This window comes from Pristiophorus japonicus, chromosome 5 (assembly GCF_044704955.1).
Source record: "Pristiophorus japonicus isolate sPriJap1 chromosome 5, sPriJap1.hap1, whole genome shotgun sequence".
Lineage (NCBI taxonomy): Eukaryota > Metazoa > Chordata > Chondrichthyes > Pristiophoridae > Pristiophorus > Pristiophorus japonicus.
This window is the reverse complement of record NC_091981.1, coordinates 41,597,577-41,619,576: the sequence shown is the minus strand read 5'-3', so window position 1 is coordinate 41,619,576 and position 22,000 is coordinate 41,597,577. Positions and strand designations below refer to the sequence as shown.

At 44.6% G+C, this 22,000-nt stretch overlaps 1 protein-coding gene across 3 annotated transcripts in view; it reads left to right on the top strand.

The window, feature by feature from the left end:
• Window positions 1–22,000, top strand: part of LOC139264313 (catenin delta-2-like) — a 1,401,072-nt gene that overhangs the window by 1,339,709 nt on the left and 39,363 nt on the right. For all 3 annotated transcript variants that reach the window (XM_070880575.1, XM_070880576.1, XM_070880577.1), the window contains one exon: window positions 12,642–12,726. In XM_070880575.1, the coding sequence (XP_070736676.1) occupies window positions 12,642–12,726 (85 nt within the window). The remainder of the gene's footprint in view (window positions 1–12,641; window positions 12,727–22,000) is intronic.

Below are 22,000 nucleotides of genomic sequence, written 5' to 3'. Positions count from 1 at the left end.
TCCGTGAGCTTCGCTGGAATGAACAGATTCTTCTTGAGGCCTTACGTTGGTGCCCCACAAACGGTGAGGAGGATCGCCCTTCGTTTGGCAGCGCTCTCTTCTCCATCTAGTTCGTTGGCCACAAAGTATTGGTCGAGTCACTCCACAAAAGTTTCCCAATCATCTCCCTCCGAAAATTTCTCCAGGATGCAGACTGTTCTTTGCATCTTTGGATTCACTATCTGTATCTCGTCGCCAGTTGTTGTATATGGAGAAAGAGTCAGACTGAACACTGTGAGCTCAAAGTAAAGTGTGACCTTAGTCTTTTATTGCAAGTCTCCAGAGTGTCTCTTCAACCTGTGAAGCCTCCTTAAATACCTGTGCTCCCAGAGGATTATGGGATCCCTTGGGATTCCAGGGGATGACCCTCTGGTGGCTGTACATAGTAAATACAAGTTCACATATATAACAATATCCAAGTTTGCTGATGATACAAAGCTAAGTGGGAATGTATGTTGTGAAGAGGATGTAAAGAGGTTCCAAGGGGATATAGATAGGCTAAGTGAGTGGGCAAGAACATGACAAATGGAATACAATGTGGAGAAATGTGAAGTTATCCACTTTGGTAGGAAAAATAGAAAAGCAGAGTATTTTTTAAATGGTGCAAGATTGTAAAATGTTGGTGTTCAGAGGGACCTTGTACACGAATCACTGAACCTTAACATGCAGGTACAGCAAGCAATTAAGAAAGCAAATGATATGTTGGCCTTTATTACAAGAGGATTTGAGTATGAGAGTTAAGATGTCTTACTGCAATTACATAGGGCCCTGGTGAGACCGCACCTGAAGTATTGTGTTCAGTTTTGTGTCCCCTTATCTAAGGAAGGATATGCTTGCCGTAGAGGGAGTGCAATGAAGGTTCACCAGACTGATTCCTGGGATGGAGGGATTGTCCTATGAGGAGAGATTGAGTAGACTAGGCCTATGTTCTCTAGAGTTAAGAAGAATGAGAAGTGATCTCATTGAAATATACAACATTCTTACCAGGCTTGATAAGGTAGATGCAGGGAGGATGTTTCCCCTGGCTGGGGAGTCTAGAACACAGGGTCACAGTCTTAGAATAAGAGGTCAGCCATTTCGGACTGAGCTGAGGAGAATTTTCTTCACTCAGAAGGGTGGTGAATCTTTGGCATTCTCTACTCCAGAATTCTCTATGGAGGCTCAGTCTTTGAGTACATTGAAGACCGAGATCGATAGATTTTTGGATATTAACAAAATCAAGGGATATGGGGATAGCGCAGGAAAGTGGAGTTGAGGTAGAAAATCAGTCATGATCTCATTGAATGGTGGAGTAGGCTCGAGGGGACAAATGGCCTACTCCTGCTCCTATTAAATCCAGCACTAATTGACAATAATTCTGACCAGCTTAAGGATGGCCTGTGTAAAGCAATGTCTCTCTATGTTAAAGACGCTGGGGCCGAAATTGCCCCTTTCTCAAAGAGGCGGCCACAGGTCGGTAAGCACTCATCTCGTGGATTTTCCCGGCAGAGAACCCCCCCGCTCCAACCGTGTTGCCGCCCCCTTGCTCCCTTACCAACTGGTGGTGATCCCCTTTCCACCCTGCATGGGAAATTTCCCCATGGGAGCGGATCACCCGCCGCTCGGTGCCCCCGATAGCTTTTCCAGGCGTTAAGCTGTGTGTGGTTGGGTGGCACGTTTGCCCTTAAAGGGGAGGGCGCACTGCTGCGGCCGCCATTTAATTTTAATTGTCGGCCGACTGCCAGGTCTGTGGCGGCCCAGTGTTTGCCACTAAAGTGGCTGCAGAGTTCGCAGCGGCCCTGAAGGGGAGGGATGTTGTGACGTATTAGCGTAACATGGCACGTCCGCGTCGCACTGACGACTCGGAGCGACAGCCGTTCAAACCTTCTCGCTCTTCCGCCCCACCGACGACGGCCACTCCGACCTGCCTGCACTGATGACATCACATCCGCCCCGCTCCTAAAAAAGACCTAATGGTGAATTTCCCCAGATTGTCCGCCCCAATAGCACTTAAAAATCCGTTTCAGGCGGAGGGCAATTTCGGCCCCTCTTTGTCAATGCAAACTATTCCTCTTCTGAGGATGGGGCTGAGGCATATTGTTTGGGAGAATTTAGAGGGAGCTTTACCCTGAATCTAGCTTGATGCTGACACTGGGTTCCTGAAACACAAAGTGTTCCATTCCTCAGGACTAATATCGCTCATCCTAATGAACTCTTTAATTACAGAAGTGTCTAGAACATTTTTGCGAATGTTGTGCTTATCTCACTGAGGTAATGGCAGCGCTGGCAAGTGAGCAATTTGACCATCCAGCACCAAGCACTCCCAGGTTAGCTATAGCAAGGTGAGATGTGCCTTGATCCCAACCTCAGAAGAGCCCTCCTTGTCACTGGAAATTAGTGTGAGCTTTGCCCATACAAGCCATTCTATGTTGTCTTTGGGTGATATTTCCAATTTAGGGCCGAGTTAAGGGGCCCTTTTGTAGGAGCTGGGTTGAGTCTGCCCAACAGTGGTGTATCTTCAAGACAATTACTCAAGGAGGAGGGTGTTTCACAGGAAATAAACCACACACACCCAGTGTAGAAATGATAGCTTCAGGTTGATTGGTGTGATGAGCATAGCTGGGAACGTGTCCCATTCATCATTACAGAAAGCTTTGGCTGTCAGATCTGAAAGTCATGAGCCCATATTTTGCACTGTTGTGATTAATTTTTGAGGAGATTAAGTTAAAAAGTTGAAGAACCACCGAAGGGCAGACTTTCCTTCCACTGTACAAATAGTTCAGGATAGGTGCAGCATCGCCAATCTCTCGAATTCAGTAAGAATGCACAGTGGTGTCATTTGAGCATTTACGTGGGTTAGGCGACCAGTTGTGAACATGGAAGTATGCTTTGCCTTTGTTATCAGTTAAACCCTTTTAGTTAAAAGGGTTTGAGGTGTCAAAAACCTGAACTCGTAGCAGACTGTGAACTAGTTGAAGATATAATGGGGCTATATTTTGGTCTAGGGCTATGTTAAGTGGTAATGGTGACTCAGCAGCCTGTTTTTGCAACTCTTCTCGATTTTCATTTCCATTGACTTCAATCGGGCATTGTGTAAAGCTGGCGGCCGATTCACTGTCGCTCATTATGTCCTACCGACCAAGACAAATTTATACACCCGGTATAAGTCTAGTTCAATAATCCCTGCTGTTAGATACATGTTTAATTTACACGATTAACCACATTAGAATTTGGTTAGTAATAAATTTCCTGGCTGGACCTGTTGGGCCAAATGGCCTGTTTCTATGCTGTAAATACTATGTAAATCCCTATTGATGTGTTTAGCAGGTTTGACGTTCCCAGGGCCGTCTCACTGTTATGAATAATACAGCGCTTTATTCCCAAGACAGGTGCAGGGTACAGAGAGCACCTGGTCTCACTCGAAATAATTTGCCCCCTCTTCTGTTGGGTCACTTTTTTGAGAGATTTTTACGCCATCCCCTGTGGGTTTTTGCTAATTGCCAACAGCTACTTGCCTTGGCATTCTGCATGGCTTGTTGCCAAGCTGAGAAAATTCTTGAAGGAACATAGGAACAGGAGTAGACCCTCGAGCTCGTTCCGCCTGATCATAGAATGGTTACAGCCGGAAGGCAGCCATTCGGCCCGTTGAGCCCGTGCCGGCTCTCTGCAAGAGCACTTTAGCTAGTCCCCTTTCCCCGCAGCCCTGCAATTTTTTTTCCTTCAGGTACTTATCCAATTGCCTTTTGAAAGCCACGATTGAGTCCACCTCCACCACCCTTTCAGGCAGTACATTCCTGATCCTAACCACGCGCTGTGTAAAAAGGATTTTTCTCATGTCACCTTTGGATCTTCTGCCATGCCAATGGGAACAGTTTCTCTCTATCTACTCTGTCCAGACCCCTCATGATTTTGAGCACCTCTATCAAATCTCCTCTCAACCTTCTCTGCTCTAAGGAGAACAACTCCAGCTTCTCCAGTCTCTCCATGTCACTGAAGTCCCTCAACCCTGGAACCATTCTTGTAAATATTTTTTGCACCCTCTCTAAGGCCTTCACATCCTTCCTACAGTGTGGTGCCCAGAATTGGACACAATACTCCAGTTGAGGTCAAACCAGTGTTTTATAAAGGTTCATCATAACTTCTTTGTTTTTGTTCTCTATGCCTCTATTTATGAAGCCCAGGATCCCGTATGCTTTTTTAACCACTTTCTCAACCTGCCCTGCAATGATTTGTGCACATATACCCCCAGGTCTCGCTGTTCATGCACCCCTTTCGTTTATATTGCCTCTCCTCGTTCTTCCTACCAAAATGTATCACTTTGCATTTTTGTATGTTAAAATCATCTGCCACGTATCCGACCATTCTACCAGCCTGTCTATGTCCTCCTGAAGTCTATCACTATGCTCTTCATTCTTCATTATACTTCCAAGTTTTGTGTCATCTGCAAATTTTGAAATTGTGAACCAAGTTCAAGTCATTAATATATATCAAGAAAAGCAGTGGTCCTAATACTGACCCCTGGGGAACACCGCTGAATATCTTCCTCCAATCAAAAAAACCAACCATTCAGCACTACTCTCTGTTTACTGTCACTTGGCCAATTTTGTATACATGCTGCCACGGTCCCTTTTATTCCATGGGCTTCAACTTTGCTGGCAAGCCTATTATGTGGAACTTTATAAAACGCCATTTACACCACATTGCCCTCATCAACCCTCTCTGTTATCTCACCAAAAAACACAGTCAAGTTAGTTAAACACGATTTGCCTTTAACAAATCAGTTCTGGCTTTCCTTAATTAATCCACACTTGTCCAATTAACTGTTTATTTTGTCCCGGATTATCGTTTCTAAAAGCTTCCCCATTACCACGGTTAAACTGACTGGCCTGTAGTTGCTGAATTTATCCTTACACCCTTTTTTGAACAAGGTTGTAACATTTGCAATTCTTCAGGCCTCTGGCACCAGCCCATATCTAAGGAGAATTGGAAGATTATAGCCAGTACCTCTGCAATTTCCATTTTTATTTCCCTCAGCATCCTCGGATGCGACGATCAAATCATCCGGTCCTGGTGACCTTTCTAGTGGCTCCTCTTTATCAATTTTTATCCCATCCAGTATCTTAACTACCTCCTTTTTCGCTATGACTTTGGAAGCATCTTCTTCCTCGGTAAAGACAGATGCAAAGTATTCATTTATAATCTCTGCCATGCCCTCTGTCTCTCTTTCCCCCTGTGGGAATGTACCTCGACTGTACCCGAACCATCTCCTCTTTGAAGCCACTCATTGTTCAATTACAGTTTTGCCTGCCAATTTTTGATTCCAACTTACCCGGGCCAGATCGATTCTCAACCCACTGAAATTGGCCGCTTTCCAATTAAGTATTTTTACTCTTGATTGCTCCCTGTCCTTTTTCATAGCTAATCTAAACCTTATGCTAGTGTGATCACTGTTCCCTAAATGTTCTCCTACTGACACTTGCTCCACTTGACCCACCTCATTCCCCAGAACCAGATCCAGCAATGCCTCCTTCCTCGTTGGGTATGGAAACGTACTGATCAAGAAAGTTCTCCTGAACTTCTTCCCCCTCCCTGCTCTTTACACTATTACTATTGTAGTCTATATTAGGACAATTGATGTCCCCCATTATCACCACTCTGTAGTTCTTGCACCTCTCTGTAATTTTCCTGCAAATTTGCTCCTCTAGATCCTTCCCACTAGTTGGTGGCCTATAGAATACACCTAGTAATGTAATGGCACCTCTATTGTTTCTTAACTCTAACCAAATAGATTCTGTCCTTGACCCTTCCAGGAAATCCTCTCTCTCCAGCACTGTAATATTTTCCTCAATCAATGCTGCCACCCCATTTCAGTTTTTCCTTCCCTATCTTTCCTGAACAACTTGGGCTGAGTTTTCGGCGATCTTGCGACCGAGTTTTTGCCGCGATTTGAACCTCTGCAGTGAAAGCCGGTCAGCAGGATCCTCACGTACCTCTTCGCGGCGGCAATTTCAAGTATGGCCGGGGGAGGTGCGCCGATGAGAAACGACGTGCAACGTCGCGGATTGCGTTACCGTCGTACTTTCAGCTCTCTCCCAACCCGTACGCTGTGCCCAGAATACTGACAGGATCAAACCTGCGGTGCAGCCCTGCCAGCAACGTTAAGTATGAAGACCCGCAAAAGGTAAGTTAAAGTTTTTATATTTTAATTATTTTTCAGCGATTTAGCAGGTAAAGGTTTTTAGAATGTTTTTTGCAATTTTTTTTTTAGTTTTTTACCCCCCTCCCATGGCCTCACTCACAGCACTACCGACTCCAGACTAAAGTTGCCGAAACTCGTGGTTTGCGCCGTGAATCCTCGTTCGACACTGACTTTACCGAGACGTAAAGGCCGAAAGTTGGGCCTAAAAACGGTAGCACAGCAAAAACGGTAATTTTGGCGTAAAACTACCATTTTTGACGAAAGCCAAAAATCTAGCCCGATATATCCAGCAATATTTAGTACCCAATCCTGCCCTTTTTTGAGCCAGGTCTCCATTAGCGCCACAACATCATATTCCCATGTGGCTATAGAAACATAGAAAATAGATATAGGAGTAGGCCATTCGGCCCTTCGAGTCTGCACCACCATTCAATAAGATCATGGCTGATCATTCACCTCAGTACCCCTTTCCTGCTTTCTCTCCATACCCCTTGACCCCTTTAGCCGTAAGGGCCATATCTAACTCCCTCTTGAATATATCCAATGAACTGGCATCAACAACTCTCTGCGGCAGGGAATTCCACAGGTTAACAACTCTCTGAGTGAAGAAGTTTCTCCTCGTCTCAGTCCTAAATGGCCTACCCCTTATCCTAAGACTGTGTCCCCTGGTTCTGGACTTCCCCAACATCGGGAACATTCTTCCCGCATCTAACCTGTCCCGTCCCATCAGAATCTTATACGTTTCTGTTAGATCTCTTAATTTCCAATGAAATACGAACTCCGATTGTAGTTTTAATGTCACTTTATTTGTGGCAGACAGCAACAAGCTCTTGGCTTTAAGCCAGATCTTTGTCCTTCTGAGACCACATGGTCAAAATGGCTGTACTTATACCTGGATCAATTTACAGAAAAGAACTCGCCTTCTTTGACCTTATTGGCTCAATTAATAGTCTTTTAACCTTTTAATTGGCTCACTACCCAAAAGGTCCTAAAATGTCAAGTTGATTGATGACTTAATGCAACATGCTCCCACTCACGTAGCATCTCTGACTTGGTGTCTGTGAATTCTCACAGTCTGTCTAAATGCAGCCTGTTTGAATTCTCCATCAGTTTCTATGAGATCCCCTCTCATCCTTCTAAACTCCAGTGTATAAAGCCCAGTTGATCCAATCTTTCCTCATATGTCAGTCCAGCCATCCCTGGAATCAGTCTGGTGAAACTTCGCTGCACTCCCTCAATAGCAAGAAAGTCCTTCCCCAGATTAGGAGACCAAAACTGAACACAATATTCCAGGTGAGGCCTCACCAATTGCAGTAAGACCTCCCTGCTCCTATACTCAAATCCCCTAGCTATGAAGGCCAAGATGCCATTTGCCTTCTTCACCGCCTGCTGTACCTGCATGCCAACTTTCAATAACTAATGAACCATGACACCCAGGTCTCGTTGCACCTCCCCTTTTCCTAATCTGCCGCCATTCAGATAATATTCTGCATTCGTGTTTTTGTCCCCAAAGTGGATAACCTCACATTTATCCACATTATACTGCATCTGCCATGCATTTGCCCACTCACCTAACCTGTCCAAATAACCCTGCAGCCTCTTAGCATCCTCCTCACAGCTCACACCACCACCCAGCTTAGTGTCATCTGCAAACTTGGAGATATTACACTCAATTCCTTCATCCAAATCATTAATGTATATTGTAAATAGCTGGAGCCCCAGCACTGAGCCCTGCGGCACTCCACTAGTCACTGCCTCCCATTCCGAAAAGGACCCGTTTATCCCGACTCTCTGCTTCCTGTCTGCCAACCAATTCTCTATCCACGCCAGTACATTACCCCCAATACCATGTGCTTTGATTTTGCACACCAATCTCTTATGTGGGACCTTGTCAAAGGCCTTTTGAAAGTCCAAATACACCACATCCACTGGTTCTCCCTTGTCCACTCTACTAGTTACATCCTCAAAAAATTCCAGAAGATTTGTCAAGCATGATTTCCCTTTCATAAATCCATGCTGACTTGGACCGATCCTGTCACTGCTTTCCAAATGCGCTGCTATTTCATCCTTAATAATTGATTCCAACATTTTCCCCACTACTGATGTCAGGCTAACCGGTCTATAATTACCCATTTTCTCTCTCCATCCGTTTTTAAAAAGTTGTGTTACATTAGCTACCCTCCAGTCCATAGGGACTGATCGAGTCGATAGACTGTTGGAAAATGATCACCAATGCATCCACTATTTCTAGGGCCACTTCCTTAAGTACTCTGGGATGCAGACAATCAGGCCTGGGGATTTATCGGTCTTCAATCCCATCAATTTCCCCAACACAATTTCCCGCCTGATAAGGATATCCTTCAGTTACTCATTCTCACTAGACCCTCGGTCCCCTAGTACATCCGGAAGTTATTTTTGTCTATTTGCGCCTGCAGCTCACCAACCTTATTTACCACACTTCGTGCATTCACACACATGCACTGTAAACCTATCTTAGACCCTCTTGTATTCTCTCTTAGTTTGACCCCATCTAATATCGTACTATTTCTTACTCTAGTGCTATCTGTTTCGACCAATCCTTTGTGCACCTTGTTTCCCCTTTCTGATGCTATATCCTGGTACTCATCCCTCTGCCAAATTGGTTTAAACCCTCCCCAACAGCACTAGTAAACCCCCCTGCAAGGACATTGGTCTCAGCTCTGTTGAGGTGCAACCCGTCCGGCCTGTACAGGTCACAGCTCCCTCTGAACCGGTCTCAATGTCCCAGGAATCTAAAGCCCTCCCTCCTGCGCCATCTCGCCAGCCTTGGTTCCGTAACCCTTGATACCCTTGCCCAACAAAAATCTATCAGTCTCAGTTTTGAAATTTTCAATTGACTGCTTTTTGCAGGGGAGAGTTCCAGATTTCCACGAGCCTTTGTGTGAAGAAGTACTTTCTGAGATCGCCCATGAATGGTCTAGCACTAATTTTAAGATCATGCTCCCTTGTTCTGGACTCCCCCACCAGAGGAAATAGTTTTTCACTATCTACCCTATCAAATCCTTTAATCATCTTAAACACTTCAATTTTATTCCACATGACACTCGGCACCTCCATCAGTTGAGACAAGCCCGCCTTTAAAAGCATAATGAGCCACATCTGATTGGATCTTTTCGGGTCCAAAGTTTTTATTTTGATGCCTTCTTATTTCAGAACTGAAAGTACCAATTTGGTTTCTGAATAATTAATATTGATTCATATTAAAACATAAGAAAAATTCAACCCGACTTCCCAGTTGTGGGTTCAGTAAAAACTGCCATGTGTTGGGCCCAACACTTTTGACCTGGTACAGTCCAGTATCTGGGTTTATTTTAAATCACAGCTTGATAGCAAAGCCTCAGCCACCATTTTGCATGTTCTACAAGGTCTGACTCAGTTTGGTACCAAATCATCCACATCCAATGCTCAGATTTTAACTGCAAATCGGTTGGGTAATTGTGCTGTTAACATTTTAAATCTCTTTTCGCGGCTTGATTAAAGGGGAAAGTGTCATTCTGCTGAACTGCCTCACAATCCAAAGATAGGGAGATTTACGTGCCCCTTATTAATGTGTCTCCGGCACCTCTTGGGGTAATTTTGACTTTGTGTGGTCGTGTAAAGCGGGTGATAACAAATTGGCAGCTCGTTTTACATCACTCCCCATTAAAGTCAATGGAACTAAAAAACGGGAGATGTAAAACGGGCTGTCGACTATAAAGTCAAAATCTGTCCCCTTCTTTTTATGCTTCGGACCCTGGTTGGAGGCGGACATTTTAGAGGTAACTTTCCAAGTCCACATTGCGGAAGATGGTTGGCATGGTGCCTCCCTGCACCCCCCCCACCCCCCCCCCATTGTATGATATACTCTGACAGCGAGCGAGGCTTCCCCCTAACCCCTTCCCCCGCCACCAGTGCCTACTCGGAAAATTAGCCCTTCAGTGTAGGACTGTCCCTTTTCAGAAATTTCAGCTCCTGAACCAGGAATTCCACCCACCAGTGTTTGTTACCATGTTACCCAACCTAAAATGTCGTAAGAGCCACTCATTGATCTTCCAGAAGATAGAAGTAAAATGTTCTGCTTCTCAAGACACTTAAATGATTTCATTTGTAATGTCGTTGCGCTTGGTGCTCAGCAATAACAGTTTACACAAGTGTCTTGCCAGTATCTACATCAGCTATGAGCTGATATAAAAGGGAGGGAACAAGAAGGAAAACCAGAATGAAACATCAAGAACAGTGCCTTGAGGGTGACTGTTTTGCCACAATAACTGAGCCAACTGACTTCACACCTGAAAACCTCAGCATTGCCAGAATAATTTGTTTGGCATTGATCTGCAGCCACGAGCTGCTCTGTACTTCTGTAATCTGCACCAAAAGCATAAAACACACAGAGAGCCTGCCAGACAATCTTTGATTTGATCTGATAAACATCTCTGCGTGACTCACATTCCATATGAGAGATGAGTTTTCTTTTAATGAATTAAAATCAAGAGTACCCATTTGCCCCGGTACTCTCCCTGCCCCCCCCCCCCCCCCGCCACTGTCTTTGTAGCCAGTGTCTCCATTTCAGAATAGAATCATAGAAAAATTATGACACAGAAGAAAGCCATTCAGCCCATCGTAATCGAGCCGGTCGAATGAAGTGACAACATGATCTGTTCTACCGTGGCAGATGCTGGGATGGGAGCTATTGCTACTTTTCGACAGTTAGAGACAGGGCAAGAGATAGGAACTGCCTGGAGTTCTGATGTTTGCAACAAATGCCTTCATGTTATAAGCAGAGGAAGGAAGAAAGGAAGGAAATAAAATACTTTATTTAGATTGCACTTTTCATGACCTCAGCCAATGAGGTGCTTTTGAAGTGTAGTCACTGTTGTAATGTAGGAAGCACGAAAGCTTATCTGTGCACAGCAACTCCTGCAAACAGCAATGAATAACGAATAGAAAATTTGTTTTAGTGACAGTGGTTGATAGATCAATATTGGGCAGGACACCAGGGAAAATATCTCTGCTCTTCTTCGAAATAGTGCCATCGGATCTTTTACGTCCACCTAAGAGGGTAGGCAGGGCTTCGGTTTAGCGTTTCATCCAAAAGAAAACAGCACTTTCGACAGTGCAGAACTGAGGCGTCAGCCTTGGTTATGGGCTTAACTCTCTGGAATGGGACTTGAACCCACAATGTTCAGACTCGGAGATGAGAGTGCTACCACTGACCTACAGCTGACAATTGGGAGCCAATTGACTTGTACTTGCAAAAAAGAAAGACATTTGGTATCAGGTTCATGTTTGGAAATTTCCAACCCACTCTGGTCCAAAGCCCGGGGTGGGCCTCTGCTCTTTCCCCTTGGCCCTTGTATTCAATGACTGTAAGCACCTCAAATTCTCCCCACACAGGTATTCTTATCAATCAAATGTAGATGCATCCCAATCAGTCTGATGCATTAAAGGAGACTAGTGGTTCAACATCTTGGGCTGGATTTTCGATGCTGCTTATTTTGGGGCGGTAATGGCAGCGGGGTGGTAAAGTTTGTGCCCGAGAACAGTTTGCGCCTCAATCAGCAAAATTCATCAGCTGGGCCCCGAGTGTGGGACGGAGCGCTAAGGGAGGCATTACACGTCTCTTTTAGGGTGCAAGGCTGGCTGAGCAATTGAAAATCCCTTGCTAAAGAGTCGGCCTCAGAGTGCCCTAAGAGAGGCTTCAGTGGCAAAAAAGAATTGCACTTAAGAACACAACATACATTCCCAAAACCTTAAACACCTACATCGCAAAAATAAAACGAAACAGAACAGTCAAACTTACCTCATTCACCAATTCCATCACTCACTGCCACTGGGACAGCTCTGCCCGCCTGGATTTCCAGGCGGTCCCACTACGGGGTGCTATATGGTCAGCGCACAACAAATTTCAAAGCGCAGTCGAAACCAACGGCGTTGCACGCCAGCTCGGCACTCCGGGAAGTGCTGCTCAGAGTCCCCGCACAACCCGCAACAAATTTACCCCGCATAACCCGCAACTGGCCGGTAACCATTTCCGCCTCCATTACCGTCCCTCAGGCGCGAACAGAGGTGGCAACATAGCAAAAATCCAGCCCTTTGCTTCTTGTCACGAAGAGTAAATATGTAGATGTTCAAGTTCCAACTACTGAGCAAAATCAATCATATACTACATTAACCTTTAGAACCCATTTGTTCAGACTTATTTATTTCAGCCTTAATTTAAAGCAAAAGGCTTGCTAGATAACAAATGTCAATGACAGACTCATACCAACTTGGTGTGCCTGCTTCATTTCTTTTTTTCTCTCAAAGACCATTCTCAGGTTTTTTTTTTGATGTTTTCAATCATGCCAATCCTGCCAGCCAAAGGGTTCTGTGGTTTCTAACTTGTGCTGTGGCCTTTTACACACAGACACTCACCGAAGGTGGTGAAAGCAGCGTCTCAGGTCCTGAACAGCATGTGGCAATATCGAGATTTGAGGAGCCTCTACAAGAAGGTACGCCATTTTCTTCCCATTCTCCACCTCTTCTCCTGTCATGTTGTGACCGTTTTCAATATATATATAAATATGTCGACTTACGAGTCGTAGACACAAATTTGCAGATAACACAAAGCTAGAGGATGTGGTTGACATTGGAAGGACTTTAAGTGACTTAAGGAGGACATAGATGGGTTGTAGAATGGACAGAGAGATATTGGATAAAATGTAAATAAATTTATATAGCGCCTTTCACAACCTCAGGGCATCCCAAAGTGCTTTACAGCCAATGAAATGCTTTTTACTCCCCTTAATTGGCCTGAGTATTTATCTGTTTTTCACCTCTCCCACTAGATTACATGGCTCTGGGTGGGTGGGGAATGTCCGTATCATGATGCACAAGAAGTCACAACTGTATGCGACAGGCTGGGTGGACCAGTGGGGCTTTCCCTATCCGTCATTTCCGTATGTTTGTATGAAGTGCGGTCATTGTTGTAATGTAGGAAATGTTATCAAGAGAAATGTAAGCTGTTAAATTTTGTGAGGAATAAGGAGAGGGAATATACACTAAATGGTAAAACTTTAAAAGGAGTGGAAGAACAGAGAGACTTAGATATGCAAATTATTAAAAGTTGAATCCACCTAGTGGCACCAGAACCAAAAATCTGTTGGAATCAAAAAAGCCTATGTGATCCTAGGTTTTATAAATAAGGCTGTAGCATACAAATGAAACAAAGTAATACTAAGAGTACAATAATCATTAGTTAGGCTGCCGTTAGAATGTTGCGTTGTGGTGCCTTACTTTTGGCAGGATGTGAAGGTCATGGAGAGAGTACAGAAGAGGATCACTACAGCAGAGACATTGTGTTAAACTTGTATCGAACCTTTGTTAGACCACACTTAGAGTACTGTGCTCAGTTCTGGTCTCCATATTACAAAGAGGATATTGAAACGCTGGAGAAGTTGCAAAAATATTTACAAGGTGACACAGAACTGAGAGGTATCAGGAAAGACTGAACAAGCTGAGGATCTTTTCTCTAGAAGAGGGAAAAACTGAGAGATGGCCTGATAGCGGTCTTTAAAATTATAAAGGGGTTTGATAGGTAGATGTAGAGTATATGTTTCCACTTGTGGAGGAGTGCAAAACGAGGGGCCATAACTAAAGGTAGCCATCAATAAATCCAATAAGGAATTCAGGAGAAATGTCTTTACCCAGAGAGTAATTAAAATGTGGAACTTGGTACCTCATGGAGTAGTTGAGGCGAATAGCATAGATATATTTAATAGATAAGTACATGAGGAGAAAGGAATAAGATGAGATGTGGAGCATAAACACCGGCATAGACCTGTGTTTCTGTGCTGTAACTAGTATGTAATACTAAGATGATACCAGGGATGAGAGGCTTAGTTGTGAGAAGAGATTAGAGAAGCTGTGACTCTTCAATACAGCAAAAAAAGTTTAAAATATATAATAGAGATGTTTAAAATTGTAAGAGATTTTTTTGATAAAGTACATCAAGAAAAGCTATTTCCACAAAATATTTATATTGTGCCTTTAACGTAATAAAACATCCCAAGTCATTTTACAGGAGCATTATCAGACACTGGTTGGTAAGTCAGTAATGATAGTGCTTAAATTTAAGATCATCACTAAGAGAACGAAGGCAGAGTTTAGCAGCCAGTTTTTCTTTAAACAGAAAGTTGTTAGGACATGAAATAGTGGTGGAAGCAGAATTCAATAGAGCTTTTAAAAAGGGAAGTGGATAAATGTTTGAAAAATAAAAATGTAGAAGGGTATGGGTAAAGGGAGGAAGAATGGGATGAAGTGGATAGCTTATTCAGAGAGCTGGCACAGGTGTGATGGGCCTAATGCTGGAAAACTCTTAAGACTCTCAATGTGCTCCAGCACTGTCCAGTGCTTTATATTTTAGTATTAAAGTAAAAATTAATATTATAGTATCAATCACTTGTGTGTCTTTTCAAGTACACCACCAAAGACATCAGCTTTCAGTGATGCCAACCTTTGGAACAAGAGTAGGATTGAGGAAGAGGTCTACCAGTCAATCCAACAACCCATAGGCACTTTTCTTTGAACAGTATGCTTGACTGATTGACGAATTTTGTAGGTTATTCGATCTCCAGTGAATTACTGACATGCCCAGAAGGAAAGGGAGTTGAAACTTCTTTAGTGGTAATAGGAACAATTCATTTGGTGCCTCAAGGAAATGGCTGCAAAAGCTACCAGCTTACCTAGGAACGCCTTCTGTGGGAAAGGAAAGTACATGAATACTGATTGATCGCCAGCATTGCTGCTTGCAGACAAAAATAAAAATAATAAGTGTCTCTTTTTCAGTACTTGTCCTTCTACTTGTTTCTCACCCTCTAATAGAAACATCGAAACATAGAAAATAGGTGCAGGAGTAGGCCATTCGGCCCTTCGAGCCTGCACCACCATTCAATATGATCATGGCTGATCATGCAACTTCAGTACCCAATTCCTGCTTTCTCTCCATACCCCTTGATCCCTTTAGTGATAAGGGCCACATCTAACTCCCTTTTGAATATACGTAACGAACTGGCCCCAACAGATTTCTGTGGTAGAGAATTCCACAGGTTCACAATTCTCTGAGTGAAGAAGTTTCTCCTCATCTCGGTCCTAAATGGCTTACCCCTTATCCTTAGACTGTGACCCCTGGTTCTGGACTTCCCCAACATCGGGAACATTCTTCCTGCGTCTAACCTGTCCAATCCCATCAGAATTTTATATGTTTCTATGTGATCCTCTCTCATTCTTCTAAATTCCAGTGAATATAAGTCTAGTCGGTCCAGTCTTTCTTCATATGTCAGTCCTACCATCCCGGGAATCAGTCTGGTGAACCTTCACTGCACTCCCTCAATAGCAAGAATGTCCTTCCTCAGATTAGGAGACCAAAACTGAACACACTATTCAAGATGTGTCCTCACCAAGGCCCTGTACAACTGCAGTAAGACCTCCCTGCTCCTATACGCAAATCCTCTCGTTATGAAAGCCAACATGCCATTTGCCTTCTTCACCACCTGCTGTACCTGCATGCCAACTTTCAATGACTGATGTACCATGACACCCAGGTCTCGTTGCACCTCCCCTTTTCCTAATCTGTCACCATTCAGATAATATTCTGCTTTCCTCTTTTTGCCACCAAAGTGGATAACTTCACATTTATCCACATTATACTGCATCTGCCATGCATTTGCCCACTCACCTAACCTGTCCAAGTCATTCTGCAGCCTCTTAGCATCCTCCTCACAGCTCACACTGCCATCCAGCTTAATGTCATCTGCAAACTTGGAGATATTACGTTCAATTCCTTCGCCCAAATCATCAATGTAGATTGTAAATAGTTGGGGTCCCAGCACTGAACCTTGCGGTACCCCACTAGTCACTGCTTGTCATTCTGAAAAGGACCCGTTTATTTCTACTCTTTGCTTCCTGTCTGCCAACCAGTTCTCTATCCACGTCAATACATTACCCCCAATACCATGTGCTTTAATTTTTCACACTAATCTTTTGTGTGGAACCTTGTCAAAAGCCTTTTGAAAGTCCAAATACATCACATCCACTGGTTCTCCCTTGTCCACTGTACGAGTTACATCCTTAAAAAATTCTGGAAGATTAGTCAAGTATGATTTCCCTTTCATAAATCCATGCTGACTTGGACCGATCCTGTCACTGCTTTCCAAATGTGCTGCTATTACATCTTTAATAATTGATTCCAACATTTTCCCTACTACCAATGTCAGGCTAACCGGTCTATAATTCCCTGTTTTCTCTCTCCCTCCTTTTTTTGAAAAGTGTGGTTACATTAGCTACCCTCCAATCCATAGGAACTGATCCAGAGTCTATAGAATGTTGGAAAATGACCACCAATGCAGTCACTATTTCCAGGGCCACTTTCTTAAGTACTCTGGGATGCAGACTCTCAGGCCCAGGAGATTTATCGGCCTTCAATCCCACCAATTTCCCTAACACAATTTCCTGACTAATAAGGATTTCTTTCAGTTCCTCCTTCTCACTCGACCCTCGATCCCCTATTATTTCCAAAAGGGTATTGTGTCTTCCTTAGTGAAAATAGAACCAAAGTATTTGTTCAGTTGGTCTGCCATTTCTTTGTTCTCCATTCTAAATTCACCTGATTCTGACTGCAAATGACCTACATTTGTCTTCACTAATCTTTTTCTCTTCACATATCTATAGAAATTTTTGCAGTCAGTTTTTATTTTCCTTGCAAGCTTACTCTCATACTTTATTTTCCCCCTCCTAATTAAAGCCTTTGTTCTCCTCTGCTGAATTCTAAATTTCTCCCAAACCTCAGGTTTGCTGTTTTTTCTGGCCAATTTAAAAGCCTCTTCCTTGGATTTAACACTATCCCTAATTTCCCTTGTTAGCCACGGTTGAGCCACCTTCCCCATTTTATTTTTACGCCAGACAGGGATGTACAATTGTTGAAGTTCATCCATATGATCTTTAAATGTCTGCCATTGCCTATCCACCGGCAACCCTTTAAGTATCATTCGCCAGTCTATCCTAGCCAATTCACGTCTCATACCATCGAAGTTACCTTTCCTTAAGTTCAGGACCCTAGTCTCTGAATTAAATGTGTCACTCTCCGTCTTAATATGGTCACTCTTCCCCAAGAGGCCTCGCACAACAAGATTGCTAATTAATCCTCTTCTCATTACACAACACCCAGTCTAGGGTGGCCTGCTCTCTCGTTGGTTCCTCAACATATTGGTCTAGAAAACCATCCCTTATGCACTCCAGGAAATCTTTCTCCACCATATTGCTACCAGTTTGGTTAGCCCAATCTGTATGCAGATTACAGTCGCCCATGATACTTTCCATCTACTATTCCCCGCCTTTCAGTTTGTGTTCTGCTCTTCCTCTCTCCTAGGCTTCCGCCCACTTTCTCTCACTATTGTCTTTGTATCTGTTGCTGATGCACCCACTTTTCTCTCTGCATCTGTCAGTGATTCTTTTCTCCCTCTTTCTATAAGCTCCTTCTCCCCTCTGTCTTATCTCTGTGTTAAACCTTCCCTGTGCTATGCGTGTTCTTTTGCTGATGTACTTTCAGTGTACCCAATATACCTTCAGTGCACCTGTAAACTTACACTGTACCCTGTATTCCCTCAGTGTACCCTGAGTATACCCACCATGACCTGCAGTGTACCCAGTAATAAGTGTACCCTCAGTATACCTACCATGAGTTGCAGTGTACCCTGTCGAGCTATGTTGTACCGGGCCAGGCATGTCAGTCTCCACTTTACAACTGATTAAAAGAGGGTGATACTTGTATTCATTGTTTAAGATATTCAGTGGATCTTTTACGTCCACCTGAGAGGGCAGACAGGGCCGGAAGATGGCATCTCTGACAGTGCAGCACTTTCTCAGTACTGCACTGGAGTGTCAGCCTAGATTTTGTGCTCAAATCTGTGGCATGCCACAACTTCTGGCTCAGAGGCAAGAGTGCTATCAACTGAGCCATGGCTGACATATAAAGGATGATAGATGGGGGAACAAATCTGTAGTGAAACAAAGTGATTGTATGACTCCTCTGGCTCCTAATGGAACAAACCTTTATATTTGGCTCATTTTACCACGTGTACCGAATTGAATCCCTGAAGTATATTCGTACCGTTCAGTGCTGAAGAATCCCAGTGGGAGTAACTGTAATTCACAGCCTTGTGAAGACAAGCAATGCACAAAAAGACACAAGGATTTCACTGGAACGTGTGTTGAATCCAGTAATGTAAAAAAAATTCTGAGCAGTGCAATTTGTTTTGCATTGTGAGCTTCACACCTGTGCGTGCTGGGAAAGGGAGGTGTGGAGGCAGGTTTCGCTGATTGTCCTGGTTGCAGAGTCATATCTGAAGTGCTCTTTGTGCAGGTGCAGTGAGAAAGTCCAGAGTTAATTCAGTTTTTTTTTCAAGTCACATTGAGAATAATAGTGTCCCCTCCACATGCAAAAGAAAAATCTCTTCACTTTCCTGGGAAGTAGAAAATATGGAAGTGCAGGAGAGAATGGCATAGAATTCTGGCCTCTTGCGCAACTTCGATTTTCATCACCCCACCATTGGCGGCCGTGTCTTCAGCAGTTTGGGCCCTAAGCTCTGGAATTCCCTTCCTAAACCTCTTCATCTTTCTCTGCTCCTTTAAGATGCTTCTTTGAACCTGCCTCTTTGACAAAGCTTTTGGTCACCTGTCCTAATATCTCCTCCTTTGGCTTTGTGCCAGATTTTGTTCAATTACGCTCTTGTGAAGCATCCTGGGACATTTTCCTGTGGATTGGATTCAGTCAGGTAACGAGCCAGCTGTCTGATTGTTGCACCCTCTGACTGACACAGATACTAGCGAATTCCATTAGCTGTCACGCTCGGGTTGGCAACTCTGGTTGGATGTATTCCTGGAGGTTTTATCACATGACCTCCCGCCTCCAACCACCCCTTACAGCCAGTCAGACTTTTTTCCCATTTCCAATATTTTTTATAACTAATAAACAGAAATGTTCACTAAAACGAGAAAGACACTTTTTTTTTAATGTCCCTATGATTTTTCTCTTGGATTGCCTGCAGCAGTGCCCAAAAGATTAATCTTCAATTCCTGGAAACTCCAGGACAATCCTGGAGGGTTGGCAACCCTAGATCACGTAGATCTTGGTCAGAGTTCTCTGGCATTGGCCGTGGACCATACACTTCCTGTTAGCTTGTCGCTCAATTTTGTGCTGAGATGCCACCACCGTTGACTGGGTGTTTCACGAATTTGGAATAAGGAATGAAAGGGGCAGGGAAATGGGCAATGTGTACTTTTACATAGGGGCCGAAATTGCCCCCCCCCGACTAAAAGTAGGTGCAGCTACCGTTTTTGAAGTTGCTTCTCCGCTCCAACCCATGGGGCAGAGAAGAGAGCGATTTTCTGCACTTTATTTTTGTTTGTCCTTCCGAGTGGTTTTGCAGCAGGGCAGACGTCGGGATGTCAGCGCGACGCGTCACAACGTCCCTCCTCTTCAGTTAAAAGGGAGGGCCGCTGCGAGCTCTGCATTTAGTTTAGTTTGGGCCCCCAGGGAGAGATTCGGCCGGGCCAGTGGTCCAGCAGCCAAGATGGGATGCCGGTCTGCCTGTTGGCGGCCCGGCCGAACCCATGGCCGCCATTGCCATGGCCTCGCAGTCGGCTGACACTTTAAATAAAATGGTAACCACGGAAGAGCACCCTTTCCTGTAAGGACGGATGAGCCGTCCAGCGACACACAGGGTACTGAGCGGCGGCCAATCTGCTCCCGCGTGGCAACTTACCGCGCGGGGCGGAAATGGGTCGGCGCAGGTCATGGGGGGGTCGGCACGTGCCCTACGAGGCGCCAACACGAGCGGCGCGGTGACGAGCACCGCTGTGAAAAAATGGAGGGCAATTTCACAAATGTTGGTGACTCCACGCCGACTAGGCCCCATAGAGTTTCCCAATTAATGTCCAAATAGTCAATTTTGCTAAAAGACATTTTTTAAATGGTCACAATATTCACCACAATCTGGCTTCTTAAATCGTGCAGCGAGGTGTCCATTGTTCACAAATCATGTTCTACCACACATGCAATGCAAGGTTACATCCAGTCCGATGGGGCATTTACCAAAAGTCTAACTGCAAAGACCCTTTCTGCCACCTGGTGGTAATTCCAGGTAGTACAGATTGTAACTGAATGACGAGGACAATGATGATCAAGTAAGTTTTAACTTGCTAAAGGATCAGTTAATCTTTGTTTGCTTCGAAGAGCCAGTGCTTGTTTATCTTAACTCTGTAGTTGCCACAGTCGGACTTGTCCCCTTTTTTAAAGATGGTCACAATCACTGCATCTCTGAGATTTCCCGGCATGCTCTCCTCCCTCCAGATGAAATGAGGTCATGTATTCGCGCCAACAGTGCCTCTCCGCCATATTTCAGTGCCTCAGCAGGGATACCATCCGCTCCCGTAGTCTTGTTGTTCTTAAGCTGTCTTATGGCTTTTTCTAACTCGTGCAGTGTTGGGGTTTTACTGAGGTGGTGGCGGGTAGCATGCTGCGAGATGGAGTCGAGAACACTCGAATCAAAGGCAGAGTCTCGATTGAGGAGATCTTCGAAGTGCTCTTTCCAGTGGGCCCTGACTGCCTCAGTGTCCTTGATGAGTGTTTCCCCGTTCTTGGCCAGCAGTGGCGTGGAGCCTTCGTTGTTTGGACCGTGCGTGGCCTTGACTGCGATTAAGAATCCTCGCACATCATGGTCAGTGCAGCCTTCAGCCGCCTGAGGTAAAGAGTGTTTGAAGACCAGGCCCTCAAAACGGCCACCAGGCTCATGGTCTACAGGGCTGTAGTACTACCCACCCTCCTGTATGGCTCAGAGACATGGACCATGTACAGTAGACACCTTAAGTCGCTGGAGAAATACCACCAACAATGTCTCCGCAAGATCCTGCAAATCCCCTGGGAGGACAGACGCACCAACATTAGCGTCCTCGACCAGGCAACATCCCCAGCATTGAAGCACTGACCACACTTAATCAGCTCCGCTGGGCAGGCCACATTGTCTGCATGCCAGACACGAGACTCCCAAAGCAAGCGCTCTACTCGGAACTCCTTCACAACAAACGAGCCAAAGGTGGGCAGAGGAAACGTTACAAGGACACCCGCAAAGCCTCCCTGATAAAGTGCAATATCCCCACTGACACCTGGGAGTCCCTGGCCAAAGATCGCTCTAAGTGTAGGAAGTTCATCCTGGTGGGCGCTGAGTTTCTCGAGTCTCATTGCTGAGAGCGTGCAGAAATCAAGCGCAGGCAGCAGAAAGAGCATGCGGCAAACCAGTCCAACCCATCCTTTCCCTCAACGACTATCTGTTCACCTGTGGCAGAGACTGGCTCTCGTATTGGACTGTTCAGCCACCTAGGGACTCATATTAAGAGTGGAAGCAAGTCTTTCTCGATTCCGAGGGACTGCCTATGATAATGATGATATCTTAACTTAATGGAATGATTCCCTGAAGTGAATTCGAGATTTAACAGAATGCAGTGAACATAATCAAGAAAATTGTTATCATCAGTGTCATCTTTTTTAAGCATTCTCTTAGAAATATGTGTTGTGTTTGCAGGAACCTCTACTTGACATAGAAACATAGAAAATAGATGCAGGAGTAGGTCATTCGGCCCTTCGAGCCTGCACCGCCATTCAATGAGTTCATGGCTGAACATGCAACTTCAGTACCCCATTCCTGCTTTCTCACCATACCCCTTGATCCCCCT